General features: G+C 38.5%; 1 protein-coding gene across 1 annotated transcript; it reads right to left on the bottom strand.

Annotated features, from left to right (window-relative positions):
- Positions 1-2,824: 2,824 nt before the first annotated feature.
- On the bottom strand, positions 2,825-10,247 carry LOC126762060 (titin). Its single transcript, XM_050478541.1, has 3 exons — positions 10,176-10,247; positions 5,951-6,250; positions 2,825-5,885 (listed from the first exon to the last, which is right to left on the bottom strand). The coding sequence occupies exons 1-3, from the start codon at positions 10,245-10,247 to the stop codon at positions 2,856-2,858; spliced, it is 3,402 nt and encodes a 1,133-aa protein (XP_050334498.1). The 3' UTR covers positions 2,825-2,855.
- Positions 10,248-14,070: the final 3,823 nt, after the last annotated feature.

Here is a 14,070-nt window from a genome sequence, read left to right as displayed (position 1 = left end):
TATATTTTTTGATATGTTTGCAGGTCAAAAGTAACAACGGCAGAGCAATACGAAAAATTGTGTGATATGATGGCCACGAAAAGAGATATTGCGCAGGGCTTCCAAAAGCGACCGAAGGAAGAAGTACAGGAGTTTTGGGAGGAGGTTGCAAGGAATTTAAATGCACTTGGCCCACCAACAAAAGATTCCAATACATGGAGGTAGGGTATTACCTACAATTAATTTTAAAAAATTAAGTTAAATTTAACGTTTTCGTGCAGGTCTGGATTGACTGAAAATGCTACATGAAGCGAAAATTATCGCATAACAAAAAAGAAAGGATGAGCACCGGTGGAGGTTCTTGTCGTTTACAACGCATAAGCCCACTTGATGAAAAGGTGATAGCTTTGACGGGTTTGGAAAGGGATGATATCCCTTCAACCAGTAGAGCTAGAAGCCAAAATAAAGAGGCGAGAGCAGACAATCAGAGCACTTCTTCATTACTTAAGCAACAGATACAAATCAAAAAGAATTTTATGCAGAGACGAAAAAATTCAATGAAGCTGCCTTTGGTAAAATGAAAGAAGTTACTTCATATTTACGGCACATGAATCGTTCTCTAGAAACTTTGGCGGAGACTGCAGTGAAGCAACTTGAAGAACAGAAGCGACACAACAGAATTAAGAAAGAGCTGGTGAAGGAAAAAGTAGAAATAAAAATGCAAATGCTAAGATTAGATCCAAATTATAAGCCGGATTCAAAGTAGTATTTTTTTAATTGTTAGCCTTTTATTTATTTTACTATTATTCATTTATATAACGAGCTGTGAAATGAAATAAAAGCATTTACTTTTCTAATATAGGAGCTGTAAAATGCACTGAATGCAATTGTTTTTATTTAATAGAATAATGTAGGGCATATTTTGAATAATGCATTGCTCTCCTCCTCAAGTAATATCGCTGCCGCTACTGATTCCATGTTAGTGTTTAAAAAAAAAACGCGATATAATTTCTTTATTTTAATAAACCAACAATAATTTGTGTATTTTTGCTTTGTTATGTTTCATTTTCACACGTTTCAAGGCAAACAGCTGACTTCGAAAGAGCTACAGCTCTTCCTCTTCCTCTTTCAATCCAATCGTAACTCAGAATACCTATTTTCGTTTCAGACGGAGCGTAGAGCGGGAACGTAATCGAAATGCAGAATAGGGCTGAATAGCTTCGAACACCTCTTAAAAACGCATAGAATTATTGCCAAAAAATGGTGACTGAAACATACTTGTAAGTATTCAATGTAGACTCTTTAGTTCGCTTAAAATTATAAATTCCATAAAAAGTCGACATTGCTTATAAAGCTTTCGAAGTTTTAATTTAATATAAACCAAACACATCTATAAGCACGGTTCTCATCTCTATATTCTTGTATTAACTTCTTCTTCTTTAATTTTGATTATCCTTTATATGAAATGCTTAAAGTCATTACAAATATTCGAACTAAAAGAAATACTTTTTTTTTAACTAGAGTTTTTATTTATGGTAAGTTCAACTTACAATAAGTCTAAAGTCTTAAATAATTTAGCGTTAAGAGCTTTCGAAACGATCGAGAACAAATGTGCGATTCTAATTCAGAATTATGTTCTTTTATTAAAATAATTTTCGAAAATTTCGTTCGGATTCTACAAAGGCGTATCAAGCCGTCCGCTTAAAGAAAAAGAAGTTCTTTCAATCGTTGAAATAACAAATCGCTATCTAAATTAAAGATAGTTTAATTTCAAAATCGAATTTAATATGTTTAAATTTTTCGATTATAATAAATTGAAAATAAAAATCCTTCGTTTCTTGAGAATCTTTCACAATACATATTTACTTTTTATAATAACTATGCTCGTTTCGAATAAAAAACTCACAGCGGGTTTCGGCAGCTAATAATCATCAACAGCAATCGTCCAAAGGATGAATGCCAATAAGTAAATTTAAAGCACCCATTCCCATGCACGACTGTTGCCAACGAACAGGATATGGAGGATTAAGGTTCCAAAATTTGTTTAGAGTATAGTTTTTTTTTTGAATTTCCATTGCCTAAACTTATGTCCAATAAATCGAAGATAGAAATTGCTGTTAGTTTCTTGTAGGAGTGCGCTATTTACTTACATGCTATGTGATAGTTGACATCTACAAAATATTTTATTTTTTCATGGCATATACAGATTTACCGTAAATAAATTAAAGATTCGAATATAATTTTTATTATTTTTAGTTTTATTCGATTGTCACTTTTGTTCAACTTAAGTCAATTGGAGAATCTCAAACATATTCTTAATATATATCTGTCTATACGTATGTGGGATGTATGTCTATATGTGCAGCTCCTTAGCGTTCGTAAGATCGCTCCTATTTCTCTGCATTGAACAAAAATGCCTCCAACAACAAAATAAATTATTTTCTTCTTTTATATGGCTTCGGCAAACGAAACTGTGTGAATTTCACGCACTTTTCTAAATTTTGCATTTTTCATTTTTTATAGTTTTTCATATAAAAAAGTTGTATGTAGACCTAAATTCATAAATTAGTTTAACTTAAATAAGAAAAGAAAGTTTGAGTAGAATTTTTTTTGTTTTTTTTTTCTCTGCAGTTCCGCTGAAGTCCACCGTCTGTGACAGCCAGCACACAGAAAAATTCGAGGATAACGCGTTCAGTCCCAAACGATGTTTGCCTTTGTAGTAGTAGTGAAGTCAAGCAGAGTGTATTTTTTAGTGAAAAATTAGAAACCTAAGCTGTAGGAATTTTATGGGCGGGTTGCGTACACGTTACATGCACGCTCACCCTGTGGCATACAGGGTGTGCTCACAATGGGCATAAAATAGGTGTTTGCAGCATCTAACTGGCATCCGATCTGAAGAGGAAGCGACGTTTACGTGGATCTAACTTAGCTTTTGTCAAACTGCGCGATCTTAAGGCACGATTTGCCTTCGCACTTTCAGCTTCGATGGTCTCGGTTTGAATGGGCGCATCAGCTGACACGACAGCAGCTTCGCTCTCAGTTTCTTGCGAATTTGCTACTGGCGCTGCCACAGCTTCAGCTGCCTGCTCAGTCTCAGTGTTGATTGCGGACTTGACGGCTACATTAGCTTCAAGCTCATCGGCATTCGTTTGCACAGCCTGGTCTACAGTTTGTACTAACGGTTCGGCTACCTCTTGTACGGCTTCAGCTTCAACTGGTAACTTTTTGAGCTCCGTCACGAATGCGCTGGGCTCTTCTGCAGTGATAGCTTCGGGTGCTTGGACAGCGCTGACCTCAGGCTCGGACACTCGATGATAAATGGGAAAAATGATATCCTCGGCAGGTGTTTGTTCAGCTGATACTTCTTGCGGCGCTGACCCTTTTTCCAAACTAAATTTCAATTCAACAGGCTTGTCGGCGTTGTTGGAGTCAACAATAAGTTCCATAGGAGCGCCTTTCTCATCGGCAGGTGCTTGATCTAAGCGCTCTTTAACCAATTCAACGATATCGTCAATGCTGATCGGTCGGAAGGCCACAGGAGCGGCGGGTTGCGCTACTTCTGATTCTGCCTCTGGCGTATTCTCCACAGCTTCGGGCAGAGCTGGTTGTATAGCTTCTGCTGCGGCTTCTACAGCATCAGCGACAGCAGATTGCACAGTTTCGGGTTTGGTGTCAACGAACTCGACAATGGCAGGTTGAGCTTCTTGCTCAGTTTCTTCAACTGGGATAATTTCTACTTCGGTCTTTTCAGGCAGGAATTTCAATGGTTCTTGAGTTTCTGCTACAGCTGGGGCTGCCTCTTCTACAGGTGCTTCCGGTGCTTCAGCTTTTACTCCCTCAGCATTAATTTGTTCTTGTGGTTCTTGCACTTCGGTTTCGGCATTCTGTACCTCTTCGTAAGGTGTTTGAATGACTGTAACCGGAATTTGATACATGTTGGCGGGGAAACTGTTGGAGATTGGGAATTTAAGGAGCGGTGAAACTTTCACTTCCTCTTCTTCGACCGGCTCGTTATCTGCTACAACAGAGACATTTTCTGTTTCAACCAATGGTTCTTCAGCAGCTACGGTTTTCAATAAATTCGTTTCGGCCTCAGCTGCAGCGGGTACTTCCTCTGGCTGCGCTTCAGCTTCAACTATTTTCTCTTCAGTTTGTTGTGGTATTATAATATCAATTTTAGTGTCTTCACTTTCAGCAGAAGCTGCTGGTACTTCTTCTTCCACTGACTCTGGTAAATGGGGTTTCTCATTAGGGTGTGCGCTCTTCAGGGTATTGATGAAGTCTGAGATAAGTGCTTCTGCTTCAGCGGCCATTTCGGGGTCTACTGGTTTGAAACCACCAACAGATTGCAAATGAGCATTATTGCCCTCAAAAGCTTGTTGTACAATAGGATCTTGTTGCTCCATTTCGGGTGAAGCGGGCATAATTTCAACAGCATTGGCTGGCTTCTGTTCTTCTAACTCTTCTAATGAGGGCAGAGCAGGCAGAGATTCCTCTGCATTTTCAACAGGTGCAATCACTTCGGGCTCAGCTTCCAGAGCGACTGGCTCAGATGCGCCAGCTAATTGATCCTCAGTGTCTTCGTTTAGTTGTGCGGGTTGAGCTTGTTCTGCAGACTGTGTTCGTGTTTCTACATTGATTTGCTGCTCAGCGGCTACTTCCTCAATTTTTTCTTCTGTTACCGCATTTTGAAGATCATCTCCAGTTACAGTTGGTTTATCTTCAATAGATTCGACGACAGATTCTTCATTGTGTGCTTCCTTTTCAGGCTCTACTTCTGCTGGTACTGCCAACTCGGCCACAATTGGTTCCTCAACTTTGATATTCTCTTCCACTGGGGCTTCTTCGGATTGGGAAACTTCTTCAACAATAGGTTCTTCAATTTTAATATTTTCTTCTGCAATTGGTGCCACATATTCAGGTTCAGCTTCTACAACTGGCTGGGCTAATTCAATTGGCATCACAACAGCTTCCTCCGCTTGTGTAGCTTCGGCATCAGGAACAAGTGGCTGTACGGCGATAGTTTTTAAAGTCTGTTCTGGCTCCACGGCGACTTCACCGGTTTCAGAAGCTTGTGGTTCGGCATCTGCGACGATTGGGGTTTCGGCTTCGGCAACTGGCAATTCCACAGCAACTTGTGCTACCGGTTCTTCAACCGCTACAATTTCTTCCTGTGCTGGTACCGGACTAGCGTCCAAGTTGGACTCGAGTTTAACTGCTGGCACAATAGGTTCTGCAACTTCTACAGCCTCGGGGACGGTCTCGACGGCAACAGGCACATCTTCAGAAACTTTAGTAACAACATTGTTTTTGTGTGCAAATGTGGGACGTCTGCGTTTGTATGATTCTGGGTTGCTGACAGTATGCACCAACTCGACTTTAAAAGGTTGGGCGGGCACTTCAACGACTTCTTTCTCGCTATTGTAAGAGACAGCGGGACGTTTCTTGTAGCGAGATGGCACTACTTTTACGTCATCATTTTCAGCGGCTTGTACGGACACTATCTCCGCGGGTACGGAAACAGGGGCATTGGAACCGACATTGGGCATCTTGCGTAGTGGCATAATGGATGGCAGTTTATTTGTGGGATAAATAGCGTGGTCATTTTGTGGTTTCGGTTGTGGCTTTCTACGATTGGGTTTTTGCACCTTCACAGGCTTAATTGGCTTTGCTGGCTGTGGTGCTGGAGCAGCTGCTTGTGGCGCAACAGCTTGTTCCACTTCTTGTTCGGCGGGCTCAGCTGGCTCCGCGGGTTGGGCTTCCGCTTGCTCTTCGTTAGCTTGCGCATTGTTGGAGTTAACGTTCTGTTCCTCTGTGTTACCAAAATTGCGGTTCAATTCATAATAGTTAACAGAGTCTTCACATGAGAAGGCAATGTCTTCGCGACGCATACAGGTGAATGATTCCTTCAAAAGCAAAATAGTGATGTTGCTGAATAATGCAATGAAATATTTACGCAGAAAGAACTTACCTGACTGAACACAGTCTCTTCAGGACAAATGAAACTCCAACGGAATGTATTCTCTTTGCCATCAGCGTACGTTACCGGCAAACAGACGTGGAATATCTGGCAGTCATTCTCCACGTCCGCATAATAACCATAAACTTTATCATCGCAAGAGAAGCTATCGGTGATGTCAGCGCGTATCGATGTCGCATTGCTGGGCAAGGTCAGTGTCGACGGCATCTCGGGGTACTCAGGCGCCAGTGGCTCTGGTGCGGGACGCTCCAGCTCGGCATCATCTTCACGCAGCACAATGGGCACATTTCGCTAAAAGTAGACAAATTGCAAACATATTATCTTCTTTCTTGCGAAGAAAGAGCTCATGCCTACGACAATGGCAGCGCAAACAGCGCCCCCACTAGACCAGATCTATCCATCAGTTTCTCCTCATTACTTTGCTATTATGCATGCACGAAATTTATGTAATCCCTGCGCTGCATTTCAAGTAGGCACGGACTCAAAGCTACCAAAAACGCTGCGCCACAGTCACATATACGCACGTGACCGCGGGCGCCAGTCGCTCGGCGTGCGTGCTGCGGAGTTTACCGCTGCCCGTTGTGTTGTTGTTGGGTGAAATGTGGCGGAATTTGGAAATCAATCGACGGTTCGAGCGAATCGTCAATTTTGGTTGCAAAATGGCGCAACTGTAATCGAAACAAACAGTTGCGCGGCCGCACCGTCGCTGGATTGCTTGATCGCTTGGTCTTTTGGGCGGCAAAAAGCAATTGCAAAACAAAATTTCACCTGCTGTTCTAGTTTTGCTGCGCTAGGTGCGAGGTGAAACCACAAACGCACAAATATATTCAAGTATGTGTGTGTGTGTGTTGTTGTTGAAGTGTCGCCCATTAGGGTGGACAATTTTGGTAAGTATTGCGTCTGCGCTGCGCTGCGTTGTTTTGACACTTTTCGCTTCAATGGCAGTCGGTTGCACCTGCGCGCGTGTGTAAATAAACTTTCGTTCGCCTGCTGAACGCTTAGCGAGTGCATTTTCTTGCGACATCCCCGTTTAAATATTAAGTTTTAATATTTTGTTATTTTTTCTTAATAGCTTTGAATGGTTTTTGCTTCTTTGTTGTTTATTTTTATAGCGTTTTTTATAGATATTAATTTCTTTTTATTGCGTACTTTCCGATTTGCGTAAAAGTCTCCATGATTTGTTGCATTTTAATGAGACTCTTTAATAGCTGATCACTTAGGCTGTCAATGTTTCAGTAGACGCGGTGATTTATGAATGATTTATGACCTGTGGCAGTCAGTGAATAGACTTTGTTAGTCTGTTGAATGTTGAGTTTCTAGATGGCTTAAAGAACGGTTGGTTAAACGTTTAGTTATTAGAAGAGCGTCTTAACTCGAAATTATGAAAAATCGTCTTAATCAAACGACTGAAGCGATTCTTTACATGAAGAAATCTTTTTTTGCAATCTATTCCTTGTTGGAGTGTCTTGTTTACCCCTATTGCTTCAAAAGTTTTTTAGGCGTTTCTCCACTTTTGTGGTTTTAAACTGTGACATTCTTCGATATATAAAAAGGCGTAAATGTTTAAACTTAAAATTGCATTCTTCAAATTAATATAAAATTGTATATAAGTTTTGTAATAGTTTGGTGTTTTGATAGAATTCTTAGGATATAAAATTGTATTCCGGAACAATTATGATATGAACAGATGTATATGGGATTTATGAGATCTATAATACCATGGATAAGTATAAAGTAGATAATAAATGGCACAGACACTACGAAATTGAATATTACTTGAGAACTTTTAGTTATTATGAACGAAAGGCTAAAGGCGAGTAATATACATCAGTCTTGTAATATTGCTATAATTATCTAATTCTCTATGTTTAGCGTCTACATTTTTAAACAACCCCAATGAATTTGTATTCCAAAATCGACTTATTTCGTCAAGTTGGTCTTTTGTGTATAGATTTTCTAGGGTATCTGAAGTTTTCTTCTGGTTGCTACATACCCTCACATTTAAATATAAATTCAATAGAGAAGAATCTGAACTTCCTCGGATTAGACTATGAATGCATCGAAATATTGAAACGCGGAGAGAATGTAGACATGTCTTATTTAATATTTTAATAGTACTTCTACAAATACAACTACAAAGTTTGGATCCACCAGTCGAGATATAGAAATAACTAGTTGTTAGAAAGCCGCTAAGAAGGAAAACAGAAAGATAAGCTACCGTCTGTCAACGTGAAAAAAACTCAGTTAGAAAGCTTATAAATAACAAGCAGACTATTTGAGAAGTAAGTAATCAAACTTTTTGCTCAATAATATTCGCTTAATGCACTGTCGCTCCTTAAAGGGCGTTACCAGTGTGACACCTTCAAAAAAATGTTTTTGTTGTACAAACATATATGTATATAAGTAAGTACTTTAAACGCGTTTTTCTTAAAACGACATTTCTCAAAATTGCTGACATCATAACTCAACGAGAAATTGACCGATCAAATTAAAACTGAGTATTGTTGAATACATTTACTATGCAATGACTTACGATCTTTTTGATTGGTTGAAAGTTGTCAAACGACAATTTTTTAACTAAAACGACAATTTTTTTTTTTTAATGTAACGCCATTTTGTTAATTTTTGATATTTTTGAAAATTGAAAGTCAATATCTTTAACGAAAATCGCCTAATTTTTCATGTGTTTCACTGGTATAGCCCCTAAGCCCGAAGCATACCTAGAGTGAATTTTTTGAAGAATCGATTTTTCTGTTTTTTCATATTTCGATAGCTCGTATTATTCAAAATAAGAGTCGATATCTAAAATATTTTGCAAGTTAAAGCCATTTAAAGGGATGTTGTTCAGATCAATCAGCTCCATCGGTAAATTTTTCTAATATGCTACTACTAACGACTACTGTTCTGTATATTGTATAATTCTACATATGTACAATGATCTTTAGGTTTTTTGATTTGATCAAAAATCGAATTTTGACAGGACAAAAACGATAAAAATTTAACTATTTTCTTTAACGTCGCCATTTTGTCATTTTTTATAGTAGGTCGCTGTTTGGAGTATATCTTCTAGTTTGATGAAATTTTTATTTTTAGGTTACATCCACAGTGAAGGCCGGAATCACTGCAGTAGTGGAGGACCATATTTAGCGCCGTCGAAGATCCCGTTTAACTCAAACTTTCTTTAATTGTTTGCTTATAAAATTTCTCTGTTTATTTTAAAGACATGAATGACTATACCCCAAAAATTTCAATACTATTGATTTTCTTTTAAAAAATCAAAATATTGACATTTTTTAGACTCTCAGTCCAGCTATGCCTCTCAAGTACCTCCGTTACCGAAATTTTTTCATTTCCACCTTATTCTACAATCCACAGTTCTTGACATTATGCAGAATGGGTATACAATCAAGTACCCAAAATGTAAGTTCCATACCGACCATTCGTAGACTACATAAAGGAAGCCCAAAAGTGGAGCGCAAACCATTTCAGCGACTGCATAACCATTTTGCAACACGACCGAAAAGGAAACGCTGAAAACTCATGATATATATGCAGCATTTATTTTCGTTTTTGTTTTAAAAATTTCTGCTTTGCTTCATAAGTTCTTAACATATTTGGCTTGTCGAGAGGTATTGACTAAATCTGGCAAACCAATGAGTCAGGGTGAAAGAGGCAAAAGAAGTGAGCCACCGTGAAAGCAGAGAATGTTTGCACGCATATACATTATATAAAGTAGAATCAAACTCGATGTCTAAATGTTTGTCTGCGACGTTCTTAAAGGCAAACTAAACGTCTGGAATTTCAATGAATGAAGCAAGTTGGAGCCTAAACCACGTTGTTGGTTCTAATTGTTGGGCGCTACCTTTTTCCTCGCACACCAACCAATTGCCTGCGGCCTTTGTGGCATACGATTGTATTACTTCCGTTTGTCATCGAACAAATGGCACAAGACTGTTGACGGAAGTGCATAAATGCATGAAGAAAGCCTTACTGGTTTGGCACACTAACACATGTATATATCTTTAATTATTTGTGTGTGCTTTGCTAGTTTTTATGTGTTCAGCTTCCTCACCAATACAATTCCGACTGCCAATATGATACGAACCACACATATTTGTATGTACATATAACTGAACGACTCGTTCATTCACAAAATTTCCCTTCAAATTACCCTGCAAATTTAAAAACAATATTTTTTTTAAATCTTCCAACGCACCTTAACTCCATGCAGCGGTCCGGCCAGGCAGCAGCCACTGAGGCACACTAACAGTAAAGTGTGCTTCCACATATTTCCCTCACGCTCACGACAGCTGTGACTTTTTAACGCTAAGAAAATATCACGAATTTATAAAAAAAAGTTTTTCCTGAAAATCAAACGTTCACTTTTTCACACTTTCAATTTTAGTTTGCTAAATTTATTTTTTCTCAAAAACTAGTTCGTTTGAAATTCGCGCAAAAACATTCCGAAAATGCACATTAATCCTTTTTGGTAATTTGTTGTTGGTTTTTTGCACAATTTCCGCTAATACGTTGGATTATTGCGGCACTGTTTGTTGCTGTTGAAGGCTGGGCTATTTATTTCGTTTGTCTGTCTGGTGGTTGGCTTGGTGGTTTGTAATTTTCTAAAAGAAATGGTGCTTCAGACCAAAGCTCGCACTCGCTTCCACTGTGAGGCTCCGTTGGCTGAATGTTACTAACTGCGACTGTTTCGGGTGCGTTACTCGCCATTTATATTCTTCACTTTGATTTATTAAGAATTCAATGAAGAGACCACACCAACACCACCAAGCAACGCGCACACACATAGGCGCGAGCGAATGCAGCCGCAACACCCACATATGTATATGTAAGTATGTTTTTCACGCTTGTGTGTGCTAGAGTTTTGACATTATGCTGAGCCGCAGCACAACACCGGCTGAGCCAGCGACTTGCCAACTCTGCGGCTATGGCATTGACAGTGAGGCGCTGTGTACACAAACTCGTACAATTGTCAACAGGGCTAATCGCAACAACAACAGCAGCTGCTACCACTACACTGGCGCTTAATGAATTCATTCATTTCAACGAAGTATTTTGCTAAGTTGCGGGTGTTTAGGTTGGCGCGCGCATTTCTCGCTTTGCATTCGTAGCTTCGTTGTTGTTGTTGCTGTGCATTGCTCCTGCGCTCCAAGAATTGCTTTTGCATGCGTAGCACTTTAACAGTGACTTGGAATGCTCGGATATGAAAGTAAGTAAATGAGTTTGTGCCATACAATTAAGAGAGCTAGGCTTGCGTCGCTCAGTAAAAGACGAGAGTGATATTCTGCAATTGTTTTTTGATATCACAATATATACATACATATCAAAGATACCCTCCTTAGAGATCAAACACAAATAGGCCAGCGAAAACTAATTGCGAACGCGTAGATCTAAATAACGAACCCCGGATCAGTATAGTATCTCCAAAATCTCCATTTAGAAAGTGAAATAAGAGATATTGATCTTGAGCAATGGCGAGTGGAATAAAGAAGTCCTTTAAATGTGAAAAATATCAAAGGAACTAAAAGGGGCGGGTTAGTTGATTTGGTTTTCATGGTAAAAAAATTACTTTTTTTACGAATTTATTTCTTAAATACGGAATGAGAAATTTTAGTCGGCCCTTTTGTGCATTATTGAGCAAACTTTTGACAATATAAGGTAAATTTATCATACCCCCTAAACTTTAACTGGGTAACGCTAACATGGCTTTTACACTCAGAAAGCAAGAGAGAGAGAGAGCAAAGCTGAAACCTACCGAGCAGAACTGTAGCCAAAATTGTACTCATATCTGCATTTTTCAACCAATGTATGACAAGTTATTATAGGCCTCAGTTTCGGCGATCTCATCTTCCTATCTTGCAAATTTCAACCAGCGAACATCGTTTTGAGATTTGAGAACAGGAAATAGTCGCTGGGGGCAGACCTGGAGAATACGATGGATACGGAAGCAATTGGAAGCCCAATTCATGGTTTTTTGCCATCGGCCCCTTTTCAGCGATTTCGTCCTTCAAACGGTCCAATAACGCTATAGAATAGTCGCTGTCGATGGACCTTCGTTTTTCAAAGTAATCAATAAAAATTATTCCCAAAATTGGCGTTTATTACGCTTGAACATTTTCAAACACTGTTTCTAATCATCAACTCATCGTTATTTTTGGTCAAAAACGATCTCGCGCGGCATCCACTCTACACAGGGGTGGCTCACAACTAAGCATTAGTGAATGATATGATGTAGACGTTCAGTTGATATCTTTGGAGTGCCTGCTATATCGAACAACTTCACTTGACGGTCATCCGGAATCATTTCAGTAGGGAAGCTTTGTTTTTAACGCCGTCGGGGATCGCGTGTACCTCAAAAATATTAAATTTTTTGTGGAATCTTAAAATAAGTAAATAATGCAATGGTGATGCCGTAAGTGTGATGAAAGATTATCCTAAACATGTTTCATCGTCCAAAGAAGAATAGCCACATTCTAGGCTTGACTTAAAGACTGCGAAAGTATGGACATGTAAATATCTAGATCAATATGTCACGTTAAGTCAATATAAAATACAATATGCAATGTGGGCGCCTCTTTATGAACATTATATTTATTTTACCAGTAGAAGGAGTCATGAGAATTTGAAAAGTTCAATGAAACCACGATAACATTTAAGTAATCACTCGTCTTATTATTCATCAAGATAGAAACCAAGTGATGTGTGCTTTTTCAAGTTTAAAATTTCACGGGATTTTTTGGAGACAAAGTAGTAAGTGAACGAGTGCACATAATAACAACTACAACGCATCTTAAATTACAATATAAATATTGGTAACAAGCAATAGATTATTTTTTTGGTTGCTTTATAGAAAATATACAAACATCATACATCAAGACACAGCAATATAAATATATATATATATATATACTTGCATATATGTGAAATCAAAATGACTTGACTAAAAGAATCCGCAGGTCGTACGCGCTGATCCCCATCAACTGATTGAGCTGCGTGCCCTGAAGAAGAAAAAGAAGAAGAAGGGGCAAAAAAGAAGAAAACGTGATTTTGCAATTATCAACGCTGAGAAATCAACAATCAAATCATAACAGTAAGAACAATTACTCAATAGGCGAGCTGCAAAAATAAGTCACACACACTCACATACTTACAAAAAATACACATACAACATACTAAAATCACTCAAAACTTAATAATGCTGGTTAGTTCTTCAGTGACAATCAACGAAAGTTAAGTAAATAAATGTGTGGCCGGCAAGTGAGGAAGTTCAAGTAGCCGAAAATCAAAACATTTCAAATTTTCTAATTACTCGCCAAAGTTCATTGCCACAAGCACAAAAGGATTATGCAATGCTGAAGTGTTATGCGATGACAAACGGCAAATCATACCCGACAAATTTTGTGGGTGCGTGTGTGTGTTGGTGTGCGCGTTGTTAGCAGCGATTATATTTCGAACGCGTCTATCCGGAATGGAAAGCCTAAATTCATAAATTAAAACTTTTTTGGTTTTCAACAAGCCATTTGTTAAAATACAGAGTCTAGCTTCTGTGCTGGAGTAACGTGATGTGTTAGCTCGTGTGCGTGTGTATAGGGCGATTCTAAAATGGTTGCGCATGCGCGTGAATTTGCTTGTAATTCTTAACTATAATGTCAGACAGTTGTTGTTAGACATATGTTTTGTCATTTAAATTGCATTTATAGCGTAGACCCAGTCAACATTTTCGACGGTGCTATAAGTATTTTTTGTAATGTTTACTTGGGTGGCACAAAGTTAGTTATAAGTTTGTTTATTTATTTTCTATAATAACTAATAGATCTATTAGTACATTTACGTGAAAAAATATTTCGAAATCATTTGTGTCGAAACTCTTATTTTGGTTACTTTTACTGGGAAAACCCTCTAACCTTCTTTTGATTGAGATTTTCTGCCCGATCATACCGAAGATTACCTGAACATTTGAGAAAATTTACGCGTTTTCCTTATAAAAATACAAAATATTGCCATTATTTGTAATATTTTAGAATTTTAAATATGGTAGTACACCCGAGTATCGTCCTTGACTGCGTCGATAAACCTTCACCAGCTGTCTCTTG

Source organism: Bactrocera neohumeralis, chromosome 6, assembly GCF_024586455.1.
Source record: "Bactrocera neohumeralis isolate Rockhampton chromosome 6, APGP_CSIRO_Bneo_wtdbg2-racon-allhic-juicebox.fasta_v2, whole genome shotgun sequence".
Taxonomy (NCBI): domain Eukaryota; kingdom Metazoa; phylum Arthropoda; class Insecta; order Diptera; family Tephritidae; genus Bactrocera; species Bactrocera neohumeralis.
Note: the sequence above shows the minus strand (reverse complement) of the source record. Positions and strands in the feature narration are given on the sequence as shown.